This window comes from Periplaneta americana, chromosome 12, assembly GCF_040183065.1.
Source record: "Periplaneta americana isolate PAMFEO1 chromosome 12, P.americana_PAMFEO1_priV1, whole genome shotgun sequence".
Classification (NCBI taxonomy): Eukaryota; Metazoa; Arthropoda; class Insecta; order Blattodea; family Blattidae; genus Periplaneta; species Periplaneta americana.
Window position 1 is genome coordinate 117,748,544 of NC_091128.1, and position 17,400 is coordinate 117,765,943.

General features: G+C 34.5%; 1 protein-coding gene across 2 annotated transcripts in view; it reads left to right on the forward strand.

Moving 5' to 3' along the window:
* LOC138710843 (uncharacterized) overlaps positions 1-17,400 on the forward strand; it is an 858,539-nt gene that overhangs the window by 336,095 nt on the left and 505,044 nt on the right. For both annotated transcript variants that reach the window (XM_069842005.1, XM_069842006.1), the window contains exon 3: positions 14,675-14,789. In XM_069842005.1, coding sequence (XP_069698106.1) covers positions 14,675-14,789 — 115 coding nt within the window. The remainder of the gene's footprint in view (positions 1-14,674; positions 14,790-17,400) is intronic.

The window sequence follows — 17,400 nt, forward strand, 5'->3', positions numbered from 1 at the left end:
CCGTTTTATCAGGTGGCCGCTTGATTAAGGTTGCGGTTTTTATGAATCAGCATGAAAACACTGAATTCCATTGACTTTTTAGTATTGTGCGCGTACAACAATCGTGCATATTAATTTCAGCCTCTTCCATTCTTGGCAACTAGCATTTTCAAAATTTGTTTTCAGTACCTCAGTTTAAATGATTGAATAGTACCTTGTTCAAGGGGCTGGAGGTGTGATGTCATATTTGTAGGAAGAAACACCAATTTCACGGATCACATTGCGATTTTGTCGTTTAATCTTCGAATTGAAATCGCATAGCCAATTCTCAAACAATGATGATGCCATCCAAGCTTTATTGTTGGCAGTCCACTTCACCCCCAGTAAGCCCATGTCAGCATTTTTTAAACATCTCGGTTTCAATGATTTCCCTATCATTAAGAGTGGTTTTTTTTCTCCTGCAGCATTACAAAAAAAACGGCAGGGTTATTCTGTCTTTTGCCAACTTCCCCCCTTTACAGTCTTTTTTTCTTAAAACTTAAAGTTTTGTTAGGGAGGGCTTTGAAAAAAAAACCTGTATGAAAAAAAAAGAAACATTCGTAAAAGCTGGTCCAAATAGAGAAAGAAAGAAAGAGGAGGAAAAAAAAATTCGAATGGTTAACTACTGACCTAAAACACAGTGTGACATTTTCTACAGAAAAAGTCCGTGTTTCAATCCTTTAAAAACGAGTAAGAATTTATAGCTGTGCAGGGTCGGAGTGGAAAGTGACAAAAGAGTCATAAACAGTAACCAACTAACCCCAAGATATGGAGGGTGCACTGTTGTACACTTAGCTATTGTCCCCTGTCCTCTAACCATCGAAAAAATAGGTCAGATAGGATCCGTGAAACGATTTTTTGTTGGACAGTGACTGTTATAGTCAGGTTCCAATCCAAATAGACCCAGGCCGCTGGCCGGCGCATGAGGTGGCCGCTAAACAGAGAGAGAATTTGTATTGATCTTATGGAAAATCCAAATGGTTCCAGAGAAAATTGGCCTTTTGGCCAGGTGGCCGTTTAAATGAAGTGACCGCAAAGGCAGGTTTCACTGTATGTACTGGTACCAAGTATTTCCATGAAAAAAAAAAAAAAATATATATATATATATATATATATAATTTTCTTTCAAATCAAGAATTAAAACATTATATCATTTTTCGTGTTTATCACGCGGATTATGACTTCCATATGAAAACGTAAAATTCGCGCTATAAATAACATTAAAAGTGTACAAAGTCTACCCGTCTCTAACAACTAAAAATACGTAATTTTTCTCGTTCATCGCTAATACGATGGCGATGATGATGATGATGATGATGATGATGATGATAATGATAATGATGATGATGATGATAGAAATGTGCTCTTATGTGACGAAATGCTTTTTCCTAGTAGTTGAACATGTAAATTACTTTCCGGAGGCATCCTTTTGTCGCAAAGCGACGCAGTTTAAAATTATCCCAAAGAACAAGGTTGTAATATGCAGCGTCCTGTAACTACATTTAACTTTATCTTCTTCTCTTTTTTTAATCCACATTTCCCACTTTTTGTGGAGGGAAGTTATGGGTGTAGGTTTACAGTTCTGGTATGCATACTTTACCTCCCCTGCCACCTTACGGAACATTACACTTGGCACTTTAAATCCAGTTAGTTTGTTTCCTAGCTAGTCCTCCAGTCGTCTATGTGTGTGTTGAGGCTTGTGAAGAAATAAACTGAAATGATGAGATCCCATGCTCTCCTTCCGTTTAACAGACAAGATATTCTACTAGCTTAACTTTTATAAAGGTCTTAGTCCCTCGACGGTAGAACTTGACTATCTCAGACTGATTACTTTACCCATTACAATTAATCAAATATGTTTGTGCGAGATCGTGCGCATTTGCTTGCTTTCCGCACAAAATCAATACGCGGTAAGTGTGAAATACCACATTCAGTATTCCCAACGTAACACACATAACAATTTCCCTCTTCTTACCGCTTAAGCGCCATATTCATTTTACTGCTTTAGGCTTTTAACATATTATTTTTAGAGACGTTTAACATAGTAATAATTATAAATTGGAAACTTACCACTGCAATTTCACCTAAATTGCACTGTTAATTATTGTTTTTAAATGTTTGCAAAAATTAAGTAAACTCTACAACACCACAAAAGTTACTGCATTTGTAATGCAAGTTACATTAAGGAAGCCGTGAAAAAATCAACAAGATTCCAGATGCCGATGTTATTACTGAAATATGTTATATAAATAATATTGTTAAAATATTAAAATGAAAAATAAATCATTACATAACCTTACCGTTTGTTTTAAGTTCGCATTTATAGACTGGGGGAAAAAAAGACAGACGTATATCACGGCCTGCTGGAATATAGTAAACACAGAAAACATTTTATAACAACAATGTTGAAGATAGATATTTTTGTTTTTAAAAGTTGCCGTCATTGAACAGAAACCAAGATGGAGATTTCATTGCAACTAATTAGAAATTCGTCTTTCAGGTATGTAATAAACGATATTCGCACAAAATAATGTACCATACACGAGCGGTGTGTTTGTTTTCATGTTCTTGGAAATTAAAAAAGCTCAACTACGTTTCGCTTTTTCAATCTTTTCCTCGAATATGAAAACATCAACATACCGCTCTTGTAACGCATATTACTATTGTAGTCTTATATCGGTACATTGTGTCTCCGGATCAAAACAGTTATACAATTTTAACTTCTTATTTAACGTATAGCCTATTTTAAAATGGCGACGATGAAGCGATATTTCACAAGATGTGTGATGTTCAATATATTCAATCTGATAAAACTAATAAGGGCGTTTAGTGATGTCAAGATTAAGGCGTTATTCTACAACCTGGTAGATCGCAGGTTCGATTCCCGATGAACTCATGGATTCTTCCAATTGATCCAATCCTCCCGGTAGCACTGTGGTCTTGAAGTTCAATCATCGTCTAACAAAAAGGAGTACGATTGTGAGTTCTTAGAGGCAATATTTAGTAACCTAAATTAATTTAGTGTGAACGAGTAACTATGTTACCATTACTTTTCGAATACCCTAGTACAGTGATGTCAACTGATGCCCATAGGAGCAAGCGCGCGCTTTAGAGCCCAGAAGAGCCTGAGCGCTTTACAGTAGAAAGGAAAGAGACAGACGAAAGAGGTAGTATATGCCGCTTGGTTAGTTATATACAGCACTGAATCAATGGATAAAGGGAAGAGAACTTTTTAAAACTGTATCCATGTTAATTTTTAGATTTGTCTGAGAAGTATAAGTTTTAATTTTAATGTTAATTTTTCACAAGTTTGCTTTTTTATTCAAAAGGAATATTTTCTCAACTTTTTTTTACAGAAAAATGAAATTTTCAGATATGTTTGTTTAGTAGCCTTATAGGTACTAAAACAATGTTTTCGTAAATCTAATATATCGTAAATATCTATTACTGAAGATAGTGTATTAAAATGTTTGAAAATAATCGCATGGAAAATGTTTGTAAGGAAATGAATTAACAAAGCAAATACTGTTAGATCACAAACAAAAGATAAGTGCCTATGCGTTGGTAAAACGTCAGCTCTATAGCTGCAAGAGATTTCGAGATAATTTAATATTCTGGTAACAGAAAGTTGCGCACCAATATCACCTAATAGCATAATGCGATAAGAGTTTTATTATGTAATATTAGTTATAGTTAAAACATATACCTAGACAACTTTGGTTTGTACTATAATATTGTTTTGATTACTTTTATAAGGATAAAGATACCATCAATATCAATTTCAACTTATCATGTCATATTCAGTGTCTTTCTTTGGGATAACACTTTCTTTATGAATGATGTGTTTAATTCACTTAGTACAGTATAGTTGTAGTTATTATGGAATTTGTGTGAATGTTCCTTCTTTACTCTTTATTATGTTATTAACGTTTATGCTCGACCTTGCCGAAATGTAGTAATTATACACCTGGTAGCAGACCTTTAATGCATGTCATTAAAGTACACCTATTCATTAAAGGTCAGGTCTTTCAGTCAATGACGACTCAGGTTACAACTGTTCAGCCAATGACAGGTCAGCTTTCTACCGTTATAAAACCGCAAGTATCGATTATTCTCGGATATGCAATCGAAAGAGAATTAGCGAAAAGTCACGGAGGCTGGAAATCCAATACTGTCGCAGAAGGTTATGTCCTGTTACTATAATAATTAGCGTTAATTGTAAATAATATTCAAATAAATTCAATTTGTCATCTCGTTTTTCAATGTCTAATTTTATTTCAATGTTATCCCTGTAGGTTCTTATGGTCTAGCAAGGTCAATGTGGACATCTGTTCCTCGGAAAAAATCAGTACTTTCGCGTCTGCGCACATCTCACAACGTACGGGACATTGCTAAAAAATTTATAATATCAAGTTAGAAATATGGTCGAGCATAAAAAGTCGTATGAAACTCGCCTATAATGGTAATTAAGAAGCTCGTATGAAAATTATGAAACTCGCTTGCGCTCGTTTCATAAATATCCATACTCACTTCTTAATTACCTTCATTATAGGCTCGTTGCATAATGTACTATTAAAACACAACTGCAATATTAGGCTAAGAAATAGGTGTCAGTACTTTTGTTTTACAGACAATATAGAAAATAACAAACAGAAAGAAGCCATATAAAAATAACGACATAAAATTTCACGTTCCGTTTGAAGTTTGTGCACCACTGTTTTCTTAATCCAATTGGCTGCTTATTCCTCCTAGCATACCTAGCGCTTAATGCCCGCGCACGACGTCAAGGTCAGAAAAATGCGCTTCCTTTGACATCACAGCCCCAGTATAATGCAGAAGGTGATTTAAATTGTACAATGTGAAATTATCAAGTACAGAGTAGACACTTTTGCAGAATAAATCGTGTGAAAATCAAGACTAGACTCTCCAGATTTGACATGAATTACAGTAATTATTAATTATTAAATTCTGATAAAAAGAATGAAAATTTATTTTTTATTTTCGTATTCAAGAAGATAGGTACTAGATTCTAAATTATTTTAAATAGTGTTAGAGAAAATTAAATCCAAAATTTTATCTGTGTAGCTAAAGGAGTTTTAGAGTCTTGTGTTCTTAATGAAAGACCACAAACTAAATTATGGAATAAATTAACTTTTTAAAAGGATATTTAAGTGACTTGAAGTTAGTGCAATTACATGTAAATAATAATAATTTTAGACAAAAAATATTCTTATATACAGGAAGTTAAATACTATCGTTCAGGAAAGAACACACATACTTATTATACAAGGAAGCTATTTTTGAACCAATCATCACATACACAGTAAGACTATTGAAGAAGGAAATAGCAGTAATCCAGTTACCATGATGTACCGAAGTACATAGGATATTTCCGTGCACGAATTCTGCATTAGGGGAGAGTCGGGTAGTATCGGACATCGGGTAATATCGGACAGTGAGTTTCTTTCATCTACCACACGATGATAGTACCTGATTGACATGGTTATGTTTCTGTGATGTCGCATAGAGAAACGTAACCATGTCATTCAGGTACTACCATATGGTAGTAGATGAAAGAAACGCACTGTCCGATACTATCCGATGTCCGATACTACCCGACTCTCCCCTATCATATGGTCAAGAATGGGTAGAACGGAGAAAAATTCTCTCCGGCACCGGGATTCGAGCCCGGATTTTCAGCTCTACTTGCTGACGGATTCAATCCGGCATCGGAATTTGAATCTGGTGTGGCTTTGTGGATAAAGCTTCAGCACGTAGAGCTGAAAACCCGGGTTCGATTCCCGGTGCCGGAGAAAATTTTTCTCCGTTCTACCCATTCTTCAACAGTAGGCTAATTCTAGTTTTTTCCAAGTCACTCAGTTTTGACTATCATTCAAGTTTTGCTATTGATACTTTATATCAGTGTTACATATACTAATATGAACAGTGCTTGTAGTTTGAAAGGGAGATTAAACAAATATTTGTCAATTACAGTACTAGACATAGCCTGCACTGCTTTCCAATCCGCTAACTTGGACTTCAAGATTACCTGCGCCTTTCAATGCATACAACGCAAATCCGTAATACATCAGAAATAATTTCGCGAGCCCCGGCCTCGTTACATTCCTATGAACTTCCAACCTTCATTTTCTACTTTTGTCAGTTGTTAGTTTTGATTCCATCGGCATAGCTAATAACAGATCTTGCATATAGTCTGTAAATTCAGATGTTCAGGACTTGTTTCAAAACGACGAGATCCCCCATGACGAAAATGTCCAATGTCCTTTATTATCTTTTGTGAGTATGTTACAAATGGTTTTATTAATCAAGACTAACGTCTACTCCCCGATTCACTTCAACTGCACATTTTGTAGTTCCGAACGGGCTTGGAGGTAAAGCAAACAAAACGAACGAGAAAGCGGTTACAATATCCAAATATTTGCACGCACTCCTACATATAACAAACGAATACAAGAACCAAGCGTGGTTAAACTTTTATACCAAGAAACAGGGATATCCAATCCCCTAAATGGAATAAATAAATAAATTTATTATTTTACAAAATCAAACACAATTTCAGGAGTTAATTCAGTTATTTAAATACTGTATGTGAAACATCCCGCTCCATCACTACCAACATAATAACCTTGATTATCTTGTATTTTCGAATTTATCTGTTATGATAGCCATAAACGTCATTAACATCTATGTTAAATCATAATTGAGATCATTTCGTCATCACTGCCGTCATTGACACATTATCACTATCATACTTGTCATCCTCATTTCATCACCATCATCGCCGTTTCATCGTTATCTTTTTCTCGACTTCTCATAGTCATTTCGTCGCTTTCACAATCCTCATCTCGTCGCTTTCATAATCTCCATCTCATTGCTTTCATAATTCTCATCTCGTCACTATAGACTTAATAGTCCTCATCTCGTGACTTTCATAGCCCTCATCTCGTCACTTTCATAATCCTAATCTCGTCACTTTAATAGCACTCATATCATAACTCTAATAGTATTCATCTCATCACTTTAATAATCTCTAATTATTTTTATAGTAGCCTACACATCTCATCTCTTCTCTTTCAAAGTCATCTCATCACTTTCATAGTCCTCATCTCATCACTTTCACAGTCATCTCATCTCTTTCATAGTCCTCATCTCATCTCTTTCATAATCCACATCTCATCTCTTTCATAGTCCTCACATAATCACTTTTATAGTCATTATCTCGTCACTTTCATAGTCCTCACATAATCACTTTTATAATGATTATCTCGTCACTTTCATGAGCTGCGTTCGGGCTTGGGTTGGATCCCCCTTTGGACTTTGGTTTCTTCGGAGGTTTTCCCCAGCCGTGGGACTGAAGCCAGATGGTCTATGGCGAGTCCTTGGCATCAACCCCTTTGAATTGATTACCCCCTTTGATTTGATTACCTGGTTGGGTTTTTCCGAGGTTTCCCCCACCGAAAAGGCAAATGCCGGGTAATATTTTGGCGAATCCTCGGACCTCATCTCATCTCACTACATCTCGCCAAAATGTAAAAAAATTGTACAAAATTGTAAAAATTGTAGAAAATTACTAAATTGTAAAACTATAAAAATTTGTAAAAATTGTAATTGTAATATTGTAAAATTTTGACATGTTCCACATCTTAAAGCTTCATTGCTCATGTAAGATCTATGGAATAAAATAAATGAATGAATGAATGAATGAATGAATGAATGAATGAATGAATGAATGAATGAATGAATGAATGAATAGTCCTCATCTCACTATTTCATAGTCCTCATCTCATCTCTTCCATAGTCCTCACCTCATCACTTTGATAATCCTCATCTCACTGTTGTCATATTCCTCATCTCGTTGTCTTCATATTCTTCATCTAATCACTTTCATAGTCCTCATCTCATCACTTTCACAGTCATCTCATCTCTTTCATAGTCCTCATCTCATCTCTTTCATAATCCACATCTCACTATTTCATAGTCCTCATCTCATCTCTTCCATAATCCTCACCTCATCACTTTGATAGTCCTCATCTCACTGTTGTCATATTCCTCGTCTCGTTGTCTTCATATTCTTCATCTAATCACTTTCATAGTCCTCATCTCATCACTTTCACAGTCATCTCATCTCTTTCATAGTCCTCATCTCATCTCTTTCATAATCCACATCTCATCTCTTTCATAGTCCTCATCTCATCTCTTTCATAATCCTCATCTCATCTCTTTCATAGTCCTCACATAATCACTTTTATAGTCATTATCTCGTCACTTTCATAGTCCTCATCTCACTACTTTCATAATTCTCATCTCACTATTTCATAGTCCTCATCTCATCTCTTCCATAGTCCTCACCTCATCACTTTGATAATCCTCATCTCACTATTTCATAGTCCTCATCTCATCTCTTCCATAGTCCTCAACTCATCACTTTGATAGTCCTCATCTCACTGTTGTCATATTCCTCATCTCATTGTCTTCATATTCTTCATCTAATCACTTTCATAGTTCTCATCTCATCACTTCAATTGTCCTCATCACTCTTAAGTAATCATCTTATTGCTTTAATAGTACTGATACTTACGTCATCGCTTTCATTTCATTACTTTCATAGAAATCATGTCGTTGCTTTTATATTCCTCAACTCGTCGTTTTGTAGTCCACAACTCACCGCTTTAATAGTCCTCATCTCAACACATTCATAATCATCTCATCATTTTTATAGTCCTCATCTCATAGCTTTCATTGTCCTCATATCATCACTTTAATAGTTCTCATTTCAATTTCATAATACTCATTTCATCACTGTCATAATACTGATCTCATCATTTTCATTCTACTCATCACTTCATTAGTCGACATCTCGTTACTTCCATAATCGTGATCTCATTACTTACACAGTTCTCATCTCATCAGTTTCTCGACATTATTGTACAATGGCAGTCTTCCTTACCATCATTGTAATTCATTTTCTACTTTGTCATCTTTGTCATTATCATTATGCACGACGAAGAAGGAAAACAGTTGCATTTATAATGTAGTAAAAGGAGGTAAGAAGTTATAAGCGGGAAACAGGAGTGAAAAGTTTAAACAGAACGAAACGGAGATGAATAATTGAGAAGAAAATTAATTAGAACAGATAAGAAGACGGATAAATAGGAGTGAAAATCTGTAATTACTCCGTACAAACTTCATGAATGTAATACGTATTAAATTAACTTCAGAGTATAATTTTAAAATTCTATAAACAACTATGCAAAATACAAAACCACATCTTAAATCTCTAAAATCTGCTTCCATTAAATTAATCAACTCATTCCACTGCTGTGGACTAACAGTATGTCTGACCGTGAAACGAGCGAGCCCTGGTTGAAATCCTGATTGGGCCAAGTTACCTGATTGAGGTTTTTACGGGGTTTCCCTCAACCCATTAAGACGGAATTCTAAGTAACTTTCAGCTCTCAACCATGGACTCATTTCGCTGGCATTATCAACTTCATACCACTCAGACGCTAGATAACCATAGCAGTTGATAAACCAATCAAAAGCAATTATCAACTCGAAGTTTCTGGTCTTAAAAAGAAATGTTCTTTATTTGCTGTGTGAACAGCCGATTCAGGTATACATCAGCATACTATAATAACAGCGCAAATTTATCTATTTCTTTCCAAGTAAGTTGACTATAGCAATGAAGTAAAGGGATAAAAAATACCAGTTTCAGGACATATTGAAATCTGTTAAACGAATATCAGTCATCGGAATCCAACTCTATAATTATCCTTTTCCTGTTTTTATATCTTGTAAACAGTTCAAGTATTAATAGCTTAAACAAAACATCATTGCTTTAATCCTAAAAACAAGGAGACTGCACATTTTCAGCCCCTATAAACTCAGTAACACAGAACAGTCTGGTTGTAGTGTGCAAGATTATTTCCTCCGACGCTTCTACAGCAAGCTTAACAAAATACTTCTGGCTGTGATCCAAACACTTAAACGAAAGCTAACACCCTAAAAACATCTACACAATTTTCCAAATACGATAATGAGATCATACCTCCCTAATCCCTTCTAACAGGATTCTTAAAACCATTCGAATTAAGTCGTAATATTTTATGTACGTACCAAACAGAAAACATTCGCGTTCAAAATAATAGAAGTACTAGACCTACCGGATTATTTTGATACAATTGATATAATTATATTCGTACACACTATAAAATATATATTTATTCTACATACATAGGATAAATTGCATTGTAATAAGAAAACGGTGCATTATTTAAATGATGTTCAGAAAATGAAAATTTAAATCTTTCACTTTGTGAACTAACGATATATAGATACACGACTACAATAAATTGTACCTGTACGAACAATGTAAACATATAATATTGCACAGATTTCCTAGATATATATCTCTCAGTTGTCATATTTCGTTATTTATGAGTAGCGGCATTTAAAATCGTAATAATAATTCATAATTATGTGTCTGTAATATAAACGTATTACTTATTATACGCTGTTAAAATTTTATCATAAAAATCGTAATAAGTTTATATTACAGACACATAATTATGACACAAGACGAAATATTAATTCAACATTAGTAGAACCTAAATGTCTCACATCTGCTGGTCTAAAACATAGCATTAATTTTGGTCCTCGGTTGTACAATGCTTTAGCTAAATTACGCCCAGAACTTCTAACATGTAACCCACTAACACATAACAAGAAAATTAGAAACGTGTTAATATCTTCAATTTGATTAAATAAATTTATAGCCTATGTGTATGAATTAATCAACCTATATTATGCAAATCAAGATTTCAGGTATAACTCCCTGTAAAGTTGATTTGAATAATTTCGAGGGAAAAATTGTTCCGGAGCCGGGTATCGAACCCGGGACCTTTGGTTTAACGTACCAACGCTCTACCACTGACCTACTCGGGAACTCTAACCGACACCGATCCAATTTTTCCCTCTATATCCACAAACCTCAAAGTGGGCTGACAACCGTCAAGCAACCAACTTCGAGTGCACACTAACTCCGTGTGACTTAAATTGTGGTTTTCTGTTAACGAACAGTGACGTGTATTATGCAAACCTATATTATATTTGTATTCTATAATTTGGAATATATATATATATATATATATATATATATATATATATATATATATATAAATTGTCCTACTTTTCACGTGCGATATTATTCTTCTCTAGTGTTAATATTATATTATATAATTCCATTGCCATAGTAATTTAAATTTCAGTTCCTATTTTATTTTATTTATTTTTTATTTTCTATATTTCTCTTATATTAATATTGTATTATATAATTTCTGTAACTGTAATTTTAATTATATTTCCTATTTTATTTTATTTATATTCTCTTATAGGCCTATTAATATTATATCTGAACTGCGACCGAACAGGAGCCCTGCTCATTCGGTCTAAAAAAAATTTGTCAATACTACTGTATCTCCTTTTTCATATTGATTGTATTATTTTATTTCTATTTCTCTTGTTTGTAATTATATTCTTTATTCTGCATATTTAAATTTAAATAAATAAATAAATAAATAAATAAATAAACTTCATGTTTCTTGAAAGCTGTTACTCATTTATACTCAAGGTTTCGTGTTTTATTAAAGTTTACATTTATTTGTCTACTCCAAAACTATGAAAAAAAAAAAAAAAAGTTGTGTTAAGACTTGAGTTCAAATTTCATCTGAAGTTAATTAGTTTTTAAACGGTTACATAACACACCGATAATTCAAACTCCACCGGTACACTTCCGCCTGTGACCTGGAAACTTCTTTATTCCTCTAGAATAAACATCTTTGGGTGGTTGCTGACATTTCCTCACTTCTTTGAGCACCAGAACATCCATTGCTATTGTTTTTCCTCCCAAGCCCCAAGTGTTTCTTCAATGGTCCAAACAAGCATTGAATTTAATCAGGGCTGTATGAAGGAAGTAGGTTTTGTGCATTTAGGACATGTTTTATGAAGGCGGATTTTGTAATTAAACAATTTTCCAAGCTTTTATAACCTTATAATTTTAATTTACCCTTTAAAAGACTACTATAATACACTGCATTAATTGTTTGTTGATTAATGGATCATCTATTAATACTGGTCCTTCCATGTCAAAAAAGGCATAGTTACCACGTTTTTTCTCAAATGGTTTCAACTTTAACTTCTTTTTCGTGGTGGTGAAGCTCAATGTTTCTATTCTTTCTTAGCAACCTTGGTTTAATAAGGTGTACTAGCATGGAAAAATCTCGCTGGTTATCGTAATTCCATCCAGAGACTCGTGAATATCTTATTTGTAATTCTGGATATTTGAAAACAATATTAATCTCGTCTTCCTTCGTTTCCTTCAGTCACATTTCTGGACACCCATCTTGATAAAAGTATTGAAAATTTATGTCACATATTTTTTATGGAATGGATATTGTAAGTCAAAGGAATACGCTCAATACAATCTTGATAAACTTCGGGACAGTATATACAGGGTGATTCACGAGGATTTACCACCACTTATGGAGCTTTTTTCCGAAGATATTCTGAGCAAAAAATGTCATGAACATGTGTCCTAATCTCAATATTTTCAGAATTATACTAATTTGAAGATGCCAGTAAAATATCTTTTTTTTCTTTAGTTTTAAGAGTAAAAGAACATCACAAATAGAGAATGAACTATTCAGAAGTACCTATTATTTCTCTAACTGGCTAGTGTTTGAAGCTAAAATGTGTTGTTAATTGCTTTTTACAGATTTTGTTTTTCAATTTTTAACTAAAAATTAAATCACTCTTACGCACTTATCACAACAATTGTTACAAATTATACGACCTTAAGAACTTGATTCTTTACAGTTTAATTATGCATTCCAATATACAGTCGCAAAGAATTTACAATAGCGGCGTGATTTGTAACAATTGTTCTGATAAATGTGTAAGAAAAATGTAATTTTGTAGTTTAAAATTGAAAAAAAAAAAAAAAATCTGTACGAAGCAACTATGGGATTCACAACACGTTTTTAGCTTCAGATACTAGCTAATTAAAGAAATGATAATCCTGAATAGTTCATTCTTTATCTGCAACATTCTTTTATCCTCAAAAATAAAGAATAAAGGTATTTTACAAACAATTTCAAATTAGTTTAATTCTGAAAATATTGAGATTAGGACAAATGTTTATATGACATTTTTTGTTCAGAATATCTTCGGAAATAAGCTCCATAAGTGACGGCAAATCCTCATGAATCACCCAGTATTAAAACATTTAAAAAAATACTTTGCTAAGGAACAAATGAGTCCTCTAAGCATCATGGTGTGGTCTGTGATTAGTGGTCATGGAACTGGTCGTCTGTATTTTCTTCAAGTAATGATAAGACAATATCAATACATAAAGGTAATCTTGAACTCTTCTATTCCTTCGTACCTGTCGTCTCGCTTCACTTACCTTTCTTCCCACCACAATCTGAACACACGCTCTCGCCATGAAACAATACTAACAATACCATCCCATCGCACCTCCTCATACTCATCCTCTTTCACAATAGCCTTGCCAAGACTCTGGAATATGTTACCTGCTAGCATCAGGGACTATCGAAATAAAATTCAATTCAAACGCAAACTTACTAGGCACTTGGTCAGTAATTGAGACTCGTTCAGACATGGTTTCTTGTAAATAGTTCTTTTAATCTACCACAAAATATCTCAATATCCGGTAATTTCATCACTATAGAATTTTGTTATTGTAGGTTTAATTTGTAATTTAGTAAATACAAAAATATTCTTTGTTCTTAACTTCTATGATAAAATGTCTAGCTTTCATTAATCAGGTATTCTTGTCGTACTTTAATTTTTACTGTAATTGTAATTGTAAATTTAATATTAATTGTAATCTTATTGTTCATGTTATAGTTGTAATCCCCTGGTAGAGGGACAGAGAAGGCCTGACGGCCTTATCTCTACCAGGTTAAATAAATAAATCTAATCTAATCTAAAGGTTCTGAAGGAACGGCTTCTTTCACAAGTCTGTGAATGGTTTCCAGATGGTTATTTTGTGCTCATGCACGACTCTGCTCCCTGTCACAAGGCAAATAAGGTGACAAAATTCCTGTCTGACAACAAAATTAAGGTTCTGGAATAGCCTGGTAACTCTCCGGACCTTAATCCGATTGAAAATATTTGGGAGCTAATGAAGAGGCAAGTTCATTCAGAAATTACTACAAATAAACAATCTTTAATACAAAAACTTATCAACGTGTGGCATCACGACCAAGAAATTAAAACAATTGTATCCAATCCATTTCTAGTATGCCAAAGAGAGTTAAAACTGTAATTGCTGCAAAGGGATGTGTGACAAAATATTAGTTTTCTTGTTTATTTCATTCCATATTCATTATTACACAATTAAATATGTAATAATATTGTTTATAAAACACTATTTAGAGTAATAAAGCTTTTCCAGTTGAGAAAATCCAAATTACTTGTGTTTTATGTGAATTTGAAGATGAAATTCCTACTTTTACCAAGTGTCCCTAATAATTTGATCACCCACTGTAGATAATGTCCTCATACGTCATAGGGAGTGTAATCGATCTGAAATTTGCCTTTGTTATTGTTTCAGTTCCTGAGAAAAGCTTCGAAATAACGAAATCTAAGGATTCCGCTCTTGTGAATATCACGTGTAAAGCCGAAGGCGTCTTCCCGGCGCCTGAATTGGTGATTTACAGCAAAGATAGGTAAGTTTGTTGCGAAATATTTTATTTTACGACAGCACGGTTCAGTGTTTATACAGACAGTAGTTTATTCTCAGAATGTCTGATTTACTGCACTCTCATTCCCTGACCTATATACTGAACTATTTACAGTAGGATGTCTTCCTAGCCGGCTAATGATATTGCAATTGTATAAATGGTCAGTAATGACTTTGGGCTGGAAGTCGTAACAATACAATACACACACGCACACAACGAAATCGCCGTTTACACAGAGGCAGGTAGAGAGACAGATGGACAGACGGCATATGCACAGCCACTTTTTCGGTATCGGCGATGCGAAAATCTCGAAATCAAGACCAGTGCTTTCTCTATTACTTCGCGTATTTGGAAAGTAAAAAATGTGGTAGGCTTATATGAAACGAGTCAAAGTCAGGGTAGGAGAAGAAATAACAGAAGGAAGTGAAATTGGGAGAGGAGTACGTCAAGGATGCCCTTTATTACCTACACTGTTCAACACATACTTGGAGGATATAATGAAGAACTGTTTTCAGAACATGGGGGGAGTGATAGTAGGAGGAAGGAGAATAAAGTGTATAAGATTTGCTGATGATTTGGCATTGTTAGCAGAAGACGAGATGATACTAAGGGTATGCTACTAGCGCTAAATGAGAGCTGTGAGTAGCAAGGGATGAAGATAAATGCCAACAAGACGAAGACCATGGACATAGTAAGTAAAGAAGATAAACTTACGAATTCTAAATAAGGCAGTAGAGCAAATGGACAGCGTCAGATACTTGGTGTATACTTTAAACAGTAGCATGAGCTGCTGCCAAGAAGTCAAAAGAAGAATAGCAATGGCCAAGAAAGCTTTTAATAGAAAAAAGGAGCATATTCTGAGGACCTCTGGAGAAAGAACTAAGGAAGAGACTAGTGAAGCGCTTTGTGTGGAGTGAGCATTGTATGGGGCAGAAACATGGACATTACGACGAAGTGAGTAAAAGCGACTATAAGCTTTTGAAATGTGGATATGGAGAAGAATGCAGCGTGTGAAGTGGACAAACAAAATAAGAAACGAAGCTATTTGAGAAAAAGTGGATGATGAAAGAATGATGCTGAAACTGATCAGAAAGAGGAAAAGGAATTGGCTGTCACTGGTTGAGAAGAAACTGCCTTCTGAAGGGTGCTGAACGAGAGATAAGTTCGGGGCAGAAGAAGATATGAAATGATAGACGACATTACGATATATGGATCATATGAGGAGATGAGGAAGGCAGAAAATAGGAAAGACTGGAGAATTCTGGGTTTTCAGTGAAAGATCTACCTTTTGGCAGAACACTATGAATGAATAAATAAATTAACTTGTATTGTGAATTGTAGAGGTTACGCAACACTATAGGACAGCTGACTAGCATTTATTAGACAGGACTACGCAAGATATGAAATAATTAGAAAAGGAATTAGGAGAAAATTTAATTTGGAAAATTTTACTGGAAATGAAAAATAAATGGTTTAGAGCAGGGGTTATTAACTCCTTTACTCGGCGCAAGGGATATCTGGAGAACGTAAACATTCACGCAAGGTCACATGCTTTTTATCTTCCCGTCTGGTTGGCCTGTAGGAGGAGGGAATAGACTGCGGCTTTTTTACACCCTCCAGCTACCCACTGCGCTGTCCGCAGGCTACATCGATGGGGTACTTACAATAGCTGCCTCCACAATCTCCTTGTGGTCATGGCAATAGGGGAGGCAAGTGGCTTTATTAATATTAATACGTATTATATCCAGGAAGATCGAAAATATGTGTTGAAAATAAATGTCTGCATTAGTTGCTAATTTACTTACTTAGGTTGTCATATGAGTTTTGATGTCGATAAAGATATGGAAAAGAAGATAAATTTCAATACATATGCGAAACTATAACGAGAACTTTAAAAAAATGGGAGGGGGGAAGAAACAAAACTGAAATTTTATAAGAAAATGGCAGTTTCGGTCCTCGGTACTCATGTATGGCATTGAACCGTGGATAATGAAAAAAAAAAAAAAAGTAAAATACGACAGCAGAAATAAGATTTCTAAGGAAAATTAAAGGAATTACTAGAAATGACTTAATAAAAACGAAAATATCCGAAAAGAACTGAAAATTTAGAAATTACATGATAAAATTTTTGTTAACAGAAGAGGAAATGATACCAAAGTATATGCTACTGGAGCTAAATGACAGCTGTGAGCAGTTTGGGATGAAGATAAATGCAAATAAGACGAAGAGCATGGTCATAGGGAGAAAAATACATAAGGTAAACTTGCGAATTATAAATGAGGCAGTAGAGCAATTGGATAGTTTCAAATACTAGACTGCACTATAAGTAATAAAATGAGTTACTGCCAGGAATTCAAAAGGAGTATAGCAAAAGCCAAGGAAGGTTTTAATAGAAAAAGGAGCATCTTCTGCGGATCTCTGGAGAAAGAACTAAGGAAGAGACTAGTGAAGTGTTTTGTGTGGAGTGTGGCATTTTATGGGACAGAAACATGGACATTACGAAGAAGTGAAGAGGATCGAATAGAAGCATTTGAAATGTGGATATGGAGCAGAATGGAACATATGAAGTGGACAGACAGAATAAGAAATGAAGCTG